The sequence below is a fragment of the Macrobrachium nipponense genome, chromosome 10 (genome assembly GCF_015104395.2).
Source record: "Macrobrachium nipponense isolate FS-2020 chromosome 10, ASM1510439v2, whole genome shotgun sequence".
Classification (NCBI taxonomy): domain Eukaryota; kingdom Metazoa; phylum Arthropoda; class Malacostraca; order Decapoda; family Palaemonidae; genus Macrobrachium; species Macrobrachium nipponense.
Window position 1 is genome coordinate 97,932,989 of NC_087204.1, and position 10,250 is coordinate 97,943,238.

Below are 10,250 nucleotides of genomic sequence, written 5' to 3' on the forward strand. Positions count from 1 at the left end.
CGAAGGAATGTCGAGGTCCTTCTAGCAACTTGTGGTGTTCGGTCAGAAGACCAGACTTGCCGATGTCTAAGAATGCTCTGGCATTCTTCAAGTCTAAGAATGCTCTGGCATTCTTCTTGAGGGACACCATCAAGGAAGCGCATTCATCTTGTGAAGACAGTGATCTGAGGCTGTTTAAAGTGAATGCTCACGAAGTGAGGGCTATCGCTACCTCAGTAGCCTTCCAAAAGAACATGGCACTCAGTGACATTTTGGGTGCCACCTTTTGGCGTAGCAACTCGGTGTTCGCTTCACGCTACCTGCGGGACGTGAAGACGACATACGAGAACTGCTATTCGCTAGGGCCATACGTTTCCGCAGACACTATTTTGGGGTTTTGGGGGGCAGGAAGGTAAGCACTCATCCTATCCTGTAGAAAATGGTTAGGTGAGCTTTTAAATTTATTGTATTGATTTATGGTTGTGGGGTCGACCGCCTAAGGCGGACTTCCCTTTCTTTAGCCTAAGTTATGTGGGATTAACTTTTGATAGGCTAGGTCAAGTGGTCATGCCCCCGTTGACAGATCATCTAGAACTCACCAGCTACATAGGTCACTACCTTGCTGGAGACTCTAGTAAAGCAGAAGCAGACTTGGGTGACAGTAATCATGAAGTCAGCTATGCTAACAGGTAAGGAACCAAGATGTCAATCATCTGCATGTATTTGTTTCCTAAATCCTATTCTGTCTCTCCCCACCTCCAAAGGTGGGATTCAGCTATATATATATATCTGACAGTAAGTCTCATGAACAAAATGATATTGTTATGATACAATAAAGTTTGTTCATACCTACCTGGCAGATATATATAATCAAAGTGCCCACCCACCTCCCCTCAGGAGACAGTGGCACTAGAAAATCTGAATAGAAAATGCGAATGGTTCCTGATACCCGCCTCCCAGCGGCGGGAATGGGTACTAACCACCTGGCCTCCCACAATGTGTGTCGTAAGTTTTGAAATTCTGTCGGACTTTGGAGAATACAGCTATATATATATCTGCCAGGTAAGTATGAATAAACTTTATTGTATCATAACAATATCATATTTATAACCAATGGATTTTACAGATTCATTTGTGAATTTGAATGGTAAGTAATTCAATAATCTGAATGATAATTACAAAATATTAATTAGGATAGAGTGTAAAGTGCTATACCGTATATTTCGGCGTATAAGTCGACCGGAAGATAAGTCGACCCCCCAATTCTGAGTAAATTTTTATGATTTTAACTAATATCGGGTTATATAGTCGACCTATAAAAATGTGAGGCCAACCGTACGCTCAAAATAAGCAGCAGTGTAAAACGTATCATATAAAATAACCTGAATGTTATTACGGTACATATATTGCTCTGCTTACCATAAGAAATACAGGTAATATACTCGGTATATTAACAAATCTGTGTAATATATAAAAGATGAATACCGGCAAATATGATAGAAATGACGAAACCGAAAGATACGTTACTCGAGTGTAATGTAAACAAACAAAGCGCTAACTAACGCTGCATAACAGCCTACGTATATATGTATGTACAAACTGCCACTCAAGTTAATGTTTTGATTGGGTTGTTAACACGACGTGCCGGTATTTTATTATTATGTTGGAATATTCCTTGACCATTGGTTCTTCTTCTATGGCATAAACAGGCTCATTTGAGGGAAAACGAACCTGCAGTTGATTCACCAGATTCAAACTGGAATCCTTATGATGAAACCGTGAATGATAACTTGTCTGATGAATTGTTTAATTCAAGTGACGATGACTCAAGTAATTTTGAAGGATTTTAAATACATATTTACTATTAAATACAATTTTTTAAAATTTTATTTAAAGTGATAAATAAAGATTTCATACCATAAATGTTTTTGAACAATACCCCGGTAAATACAAAACTGTCAGAGTGAACGCATCCTTCTCAATTACTGTACTACAAATAGCTACGCAATGTTTACACTTGCTGTGCGATTGGGGTTTCTTCAAGTTACTTTGATTTGTTTCATTTTATTTAAGGTAATGGATGTTCTAATGTATTATTATTGTCGTATTACAGTGTGAAATGTTTTTAATACTGGTATTTACATACATAGTTACCTCAACAAGGCTGTCATTGTTATTAGCCAACTGTAAAGCCTGGATTCCTGTACCGATATGCCAAAATAATAAAGATTAACTTTTTGTTACCGTTAGATAAGTCGACCCCCTAATTTTGGCATGATTTTTTGGGGCTAAAGGGTCGACTTATGCGCCGAAATATACGGTATATGGAATTACACTACATACGCAACGTGCTATGGGAATTGGCCCTGTGGTACTCAGTTGTGTAAGTCATCACAAGTCTGTTGCTTAGTGTTAGGGACAGACCTCCAAACTGCCAAGTTGAGGTGCCACCATATTAGAATGGGGAGGAGAAGGAAGGAGGTTATGTTAATTCAAAGAGTTAAAAAAAGATGGTGGGTTTGAATGAGTGGACAGGTATGAGGGAGAGGGTAAGGTTATTGTTGCAGGAATAAAAGTAGACCTGTTTCCTTAAGGAATTGGTTGCAACCTCATGCTTTAGAACAGAGGCTTTGGGATCTCTGTAAATAACTCCTTTTGGTACTTTCAAGTTATGAGAGGCTGGGATGGGAGAATCCTTTGGTAGTGGGATACCAGTTTATAACTGTTACAGGCACTTCCTACCAACATTATTGATCTCCAGTATGGTAAGAATGCTGAACAGCTGTGGCATTTACTCCCAGGTAACTATTCAGCATAAGCAAAATGAACTATTTATATGTATACATGTTCTGTAAACTCAAACCTCTTGTTTTACTCGGAATATCCTCTCCCAAGTTCTTTTAATTATTTCTGGTAACATATGCTTCAGGTCACTGAAGCAGTGAGTGACAAATTAAGGGTACTGAGAAAGGACCTCCCCTTGGTGAGATGCTGACCAGAGAGGACTAAATGAGTCAGTTCATGGCAGACACAGGGCAAACCAGGCATTATAGCACTGTTAAACTGTTTTTTAAAAACAAAATTATATTAGGTAATAATGTAGCCCAGTTCATGTTTCTTTCCATAAAAGAAGCTGGAGTTGAAGGTAGTTCACAACTATCTGCATGCACCAGTGATGTTTTTGGTTTCTCATTGCCAACTTGCTCATTTTCATGTTTTCTATAAACCTTTCCTTTTCTCATAGGATTCCCTTGATGTTCATCAATCTTTTCCAGGATTAGTTGCATTCTCATACTTTTTCATCATTTTAATTCCTGTATTGTTCATTACCTTTGATTGGCATGAAATTGGGCTAAATTATAAGTAATGACTTTGTGTTGAAACATACATTTGTTTTTGTACAGAACATAGAAATGACAGAATTTTGTATTTTTAGGAATCGCAAGTTTTTGATATGAAGTTTAAAACTCCTATAGGCCTTGCTGCTGGATTTGACAAAAATGGTGAGGCTGTTGAAGGTCTTTTTAAGATGGGATTCAGCTTTGTGGAAGTAGGATCCATCACTCCTCTCCCTCAGCCAGGAAATCCTAAGCCACGAGTGTTCCGTCTGCCCGAAGACAAAGGAATCATAAACAGGTCTGCTGTTTAAACATTGGTAACTGTATAATCTGGTATAGAAATATTGTGGTTTATCTTTTTTTAAACAAATTACTAACCCTCTCACTTTTAATTAGAAACTGGTGCCTAAATGTTCATTCAAGTTGGAAAAATAGGGTACTATCGGGTTTTGATTTAATATAAGTGAAAACTTCCTTCCTTCTGATGTTTACCTTACCCAGACAGCAATTTGTGCAGGCGGTTGGCTTAACTACCCCCTGCAAGAGAACTGTTTCTGGTGAAATTATTCTTTATTCCAAGACCTAATTAAAAGTGTAAAGTCTTACGTCGTTGAACATGAATAATTTAAAATGTGTGGCAGTTATCTCAATTTCTTAAAGGGCTTAATGCAGAGTTAGAGTTTATAATTTTACCAAAATAGGTGTAATGGGTTTGCAAACTAAACCAGCTTAAAAAGGGCAGAGAGTAAAGCACTTCCTCTCTTAAAGGCAGTAAAAAAGTATAACTAGTGTGGTCACGAGATGCCGAAGGGATTGTCGGAGATCCCACATAATGCATTATCAAGTACAGATGCTAATACTAGTTCCTTGCAAACCCTATTTTTTTTTTTAACCATACTGGTTTTCCAGCTGGCACTAGATTTATCCTAATGTTGAGACCAAAGGTTTGTTAGTTATGAAAAATCCAAATTAATTTTAAAATTTGTCGTTTTGATATGTACTGTATCTTTAAGTGTAAGTGCTCATTCTATAAATTCAGCTAGTGCTTTTAAACTTATTGGGTTAAAATGCATTTTTAATCCTGCAGTTGATAAATCTCTTTATAAATGTTTTGCTTACTGATGCCCTTAGTATTATCATGATTTCATTTGGAACCCCAAAAGTACTATATATCTTGTATGATAATAGTTACTTTTGAGTTCTTCCCTAGAATACAATGACTAGCCAAGTGATGTCAGGGCATGTGTCATTGTTCTTCAAGGTAGTGTTCTTGAACTGTTGCTATTTATTGGTTATATTATACAAGTGGCATGGGGCAAGGTCTGGAGAACAGCTTGCATACGCTGATGATGCTACTGTTCTAAATGTTATTCATCATGCCTTAGGTTTGTGACTGCAGAATCCTTGAATAGAGATCTGACATGTATTTATGAGTGGATTAGGCTGTGGAGCATGAGGCTTAACCCTTAGTCGAGCCAGAACTTTTTTTTTTTATCCTGATTTACATTTAAATGGCATTGTTTTAAATGTCAATGACTTGAGATTTTAGGCTTAACTTTTGATAAGAAACTGAGTTGTAAGAAGCATACGTATGTGGAATATTACTTCCTCAGTTTTGCAAAAAGTTGGTATCATCTGGGAATGTTTTGAGATGAAGCTGTTATCTGAGTTTTTTTAACTTATTTTTTTTTCTTCCTGGTTTGGGGTACTGTTCTTCTGTGTGGTTTGCAGGTGTTGACTTTCCTCTCAAACTCTTGGGTAGAGTTATGTCATTAGTCAAGTTTCATTTTGCCAGCTCTTAATGGTGGTTTGTGGCATAGATTTAAAGTGAGTTCATTATGTTTGTTGCATGAAGTTTATTACTACAACAAACATCATCTGCCCTCTTCTTTATAGTTATTTTTTATCACCTTTTCCTATATGTAACTTGTCTCTCTGTGCAGGCTGTTTTCCCTTTGGAGGCCTCTTGCGTTTTTAGTCTGTTGACTCTCCCCATAAGACTAAGGGTTTTCAGCTGGAGTTTAAAGATAGAAAAGCTATAATCAAGATGAGTCGGCCATGGTGTCAGACACTGATTTTTATTTTGAATAATGTAATTGCTTGTTTTATGAAATATAAATTTTTTTTCTTTTATTTTTAACAAATAACTGAAACATTTTACATCGAAATATACTATAAGATAACCTAGAAAGTTTTTCTTTTCTTTTGAGAGCAAGTAACATTTGTTGGTTACTAGAATAGCCAGTTTTTAAAAAGTATATCAAAAGAATTTTTGTCACCTAATAGCATGTAGGAGGTATGAAATTTTATTATGACTTTTAACTTCCCACAGGTATGGTTTTAACAGTGAAGGGCATGATGCAGTGTATGAAAGGTTATCTCAGCTTCCACCTCCAGGAATGAGACAAGGAGTGCTTGGAATCAATCTTGGAAAAAACAAAACATCTGATGATCCACTTGAAGATTATTGTTTAGGAATTAAAAAATTTGGTCTCATTGCAGATTATCTTGTTGTAAATATTTCAAGGTAAGTTTCTTACTGTCAGTTTTATGTCCCTTTGAATGTCAGTCATTTCTTTTTTCGTTTTGTGAAACTTACTAGTCTGTGACTGTAAGAACCTTGTCTTATGATATAATACTTGTAAAATTATTGGGGAGCAGTTGTGCCTATTCAGCTGACAAACATCTTGCAGCCATTCTTTGATATTCTTAAGAGTTAAGTGTTCCTCAGAATTATTGCAAGTCACAATTTCCTGACTGCAGATGAATGATAGGTCATGGAGGTCTGTTTGAAAGAAGAGTCATAGGTCCAAACTGCCATAGCCTGAATGACCACTACCTTGCATATCTAAGTATTTTAGTATATTTACCCAGTATGTATGTGGTTACTGCTTTCAGTACATCACACTGTAGATGGCAATGAGTATTCTATGTAACAAATATTTGGCTCCAGCTGCATTGATTTCTACCCTTTGCTTGTCATCCATTTTCTTTGGTCTCTTCTCATGTTACTGCTCCACTTTTTCAACTTTACCTTGGTCTAATTTTTACTTTTCATTCAAGAACAAATGTTTTGGGGGAGAAGCATGTTGGATAGAATAAGTTTGTTTACACACTGTGCTTAGTAATGCTTAATGATAAAGCCATACATCCAGTCAGTTCAGAGATTTGCTCAGAATCCATCCACCAAGGAGTAAGTCTCCTGTATGTAACGACTGAGGGTTTGTGCATGTGTAGGAACAATTACAAATTTTTAAAGTAATTTGATATTTTTTTTATTTTTATCTACTAATGTAACTTACCAAGTAATTGCATTGCTTACAGTCTCACTTGCCAGCAGCTTAAAAAAAAATTGAAAACCACGGTAGCCCTAGTGTACGTGTAGGTATAGGTGTTTGTCCCACCCACTTTTGGGGTAAGAGAGGAACAACTCCAGTTCAGTTATGAGTAGTCAGCTTGGATTTGATTTTCATGGACTTTTCCGTTTGGATTGGTTTTTTTTTGTGAAGTACTAGTAGCTAAACCTTTGTAGCTTTTCATTTAGTTCTCTGTTAGAGATTTAATTATTACAAAAGATCGACAGAATTTACTTTCAAGATGATTACTCTTTTTTTTCAATATATCTGACACTAGTGGTATTAGTGTAAGATATAATAGCAGAAGCTGCAATACCAAACTGACAAAAGAAAAGTGTGATCCATACACCTTATGCATTGAGTGTAGAGGACAGGAATGTTCAAGTGACAAGACTGGGAGTGATGGTGCAGAGCCAATTGTTCCGACACGGCATACAAACCTTCGGTCCTTTTACAATAGGAAGGTACTAGCGGCAGCTGGATAGGTCGTAAGCTTTCGAACAAGGGGTTCGGTAGTTAACTGCTTGTCCGACAGGCGCGCGCGCGCGACTGGGAGGTAAACAAACCACTTTTGCTTTCGGCCTCACAGCGACGTGGACGTGTGTGTTCGACGCTCTCTGCCCGCTTCTCGTCGTTTGCTTTCCTTGAGTATGGTTGTGTTTGTGTATGAATCATCATTGTAAGTACAATCATTTCCTCTTTATTCATCCAATTGTGGTTTATTGATCAATCATGGAATCTCCACGCCTCGCTACCCCCGGAGATTGTGCCCCGGGTACCGAAGGGCGTAAATGCGGTAAGTTCCGCTCGTTCCCTGAAATTGATCCACATATTTTGTGCGCTCGGTGTCGGGGACGCGAATGCACCCGAGCCGAGCCCTGTGAAGTGTGTAATAATTGGTCGGAGGCGCAGTGGGGCTTGTACGAAGGTAGGAAGAAGCGAAGGCCTGCAAAGGAGTCGTCGGAAAGCTCTCCCGCGACTCCTTTGGTTACGGACACTTCGTCTTCTTTCCTGCCGCCCGCTCAGCTCCCCAGTTTGGCGCCTTCCCCTTCCGGGGGGGGTTTCTAGGTCCTCTCCTCACCCGACCTGTCGAGTGTGGAGGAGGGCGCTAGATACCCCGATGTCGAGTTTGTACTCTGGGTCCCTCTATCCGTTCCTCTTCATCGCACGAGCGGGTAGAGGATCCTGCTAATCACCCGACCTTTGCGTTCCTCATTTGGTGCGGTTGCCGCGAAGGACGACCCTCGGACAGGTGTGGGCCATCGTTGGGTCTGCAGGGCGTGCCGAGTGTCCAGGGGTGGGCTGCTCTACATCTCGCTGGCTCTGTGGCGGTCACGCATGCTACGGTAACGACCACCACCACGACCCTTTCAACTCCTGGCTATGCTTCACCTCCTCACCTGGTGTACACCCCGCACGCGGTCTCTGTCACACCAACTACATCGGTGCAGGGGCCAGTCGCCGTACCACGGGGGAGTGTGATGCCGCCGCCTGGGTTTGCCTGTCTGCCTCGACCGGACTTCGTGTGCCCAAAGAGCTCGCCTCTGGACCTCCCACCAGTACCTAGGATGTCTGTGCCGCTGGTCCGTCCACCTGGGCCGCCTGTACAGCCTGCCGTAACCTGCCGTACCTGTCCCAGCCGCCGGCCACGGACGTGATGTTTGCCGACCACTTGCTGCCGTTCCTGTACCTGCACTCCTGCCGTCTCCACTGCTGTTCCTGTGATGCCTGCACCTGCTGACGTTGTTCCTGTTCGTGGCGCCGCTGCTCCCGATGCCGATCTGTTCGGACAGGTGCGTCCGGGCCCTGTTGCTTCGGCAACAGCAGAGCGGCTCCGTCTGGATGGACAGATCTGACATCGGTCCTGAGGAGGTTGACGAAAGAAGAAGAAGAAGAAGAGGAGGAAGGTGTCGTCGTCGTCTTCATCGTCTTCTTCGTCGTCGTCGTCGTCTGCCGCCTCTTCCCCTTCTTCTCTTCTAAGGCTCCCCCGTCCTAAGAAGAAGAAGGTCGCCTCCCCCCCCCCTAAGAAGTCTCCTTCGGTAGCTTCTAAGGGCCCGTCTCGCTCCGGTGAGACGGGGGGGGGGGGGTTCTTCCTGCTGGTCACCCTGCTCCTTCGGGGGCGGGGGCAGGACCCCGTCTCGTCTTCCCGCAAGGAAGAAGACTACGGGGACCAGAGGAGTGCCGGCTAACACCGGCACTTCCTCGCCTGCTGTTAGTGGTTCGACCACGGCAGCAGGATCCGTCTCGGCCTCTCGTTCGCGAGAGGTCACCGAGTGTACGGTCGCCTACCAGCGACCAGTGCAGCTAGGAACCAGACCTCTGAGCCAGCTCAGCGTCAGGTTCACGGCGAGCAGCTGGCTACCCGGGCGGACGTGCGGTCCACGACTGGCCACGGGCTGAGGCTGGGAAGAGTTTGGTCCCCCCGTTCGCCGGCACTAGCCACGGCTGGTACCAGTGACGTGACGCGCCGTGAGGATACGCACCGGTCTCACCGTGACAGTGGAGCTCGCCGGTCGCCTGACCGTCACTCTCACAGAGAGCGATCGGTACGGCGACCAGCACCAGCTTCTTCTGACACACGAGAGACCGGGGCCGCTGTTCTCGGTCCAGCCGTTCTCCACAGCGAGACGGCTCGACCAGGCCTGCAGCTCGATCGCCACCGCGGGTTGACGATCGCCTGCAGTCTTCCAAGCCCACTGGTTCTGCCAGCGAGCGAGGAGGGAGCGTTAGGTCTGCCTCTCCCATACCTTCAACCTCCTCGGGTTACACCGGGAAGGGGCGAGGTGTTGAGGAGTGATCGTGAGGGGTGGCGCCCCTCAGGATCCCACCACGACGTCCTACGTACCAGGCACGGTTCTCGGACCGGCCCAGGTCGTATGCACAAGTGGCTGGAGGAGACCGAGAGGGGTCTGTCGCTGTTCCCCCCCCTCGAGGGGGAGGGTCTCGGGAGATGCTCCTGTTCGAGGGACTGGATGGTCCTACTCCGCAGGATGCAGTCAACTCCTGAGATTCAGAGGAACTTTGCCGAGGTAATTGCGCTGATTCGTCAGCACAACGACCTCGCGGAGGATCGCCGCTCCCACCATCCGAGCCCACGTCCCGGCTCGAGTCGTTCTGGGGTGCCCGAAGAGGGCCAACCCAGACCGACGGTGGGTTTGCCGCGTTCTGAGCTTGCCGACTCAGTGCTGGACCAGGTAGAATCTCTTGTCTCCGGGCAAGACGGTTCTCTCAAGTCTGGCAGGTCGAGCAAGCTGCTTCCACCTCCTCTGCTGCGACAGCGGCGATTTTACGTGCCATCTGAGGACCCGATGCCGCCCAAAACAGGTGAACCCGGAGTTTAGCCAGGCTGACACCGGGTGTGTCTCTGCAGCAGCTCCTGTCCGAGAACCTATGGTTCTCGCAGCAAGAGGCACTCGGCCTGGAATCCCACTGCCATGGCAGCTTTCCAGGCCGTCTCCTGGTTAGATCTGTGGTCCCTCACAGTATGTAAGGTCGCAGCCAACTCCGGGGGAAGAATTTCTCCGAATATGACTCGGCCTTTAGGAGACTTTGCCAGTCTGGGGGAAGAACCATCTCC

General features: G+C 44.0%; 1 protein-coding gene across 3 annotated transcripts in view; it reads left to right on the top strand.

Annotated features, from left to right (window-relative positions):
• Positions 1-10,250, top strand: part of LOC135223804 (dihydroorotate dehydrogenase (quinone), mitochondrial-like) — an 87,354-nt gene that overhangs the window by 34,004 nt on the left and 43,100 nt on the right. For all 3 annotated transcript variants that reach the window (XM_064262625.1, XM_064262626.1, XM_064262627.1), the window contains exons 3-4: positions 3,416-3,615; positions 5,650-5,844. In XM_064262625.1, the coding sequence (XP_064118695.1) occupies positions 3,416-3,615; positions 5,650-5,844 (395 nt within the window). The remainder of the gene's footprint in view (positions 1-3,415; positions 3,616-5,649; positions 5,845-10,250) is intronic.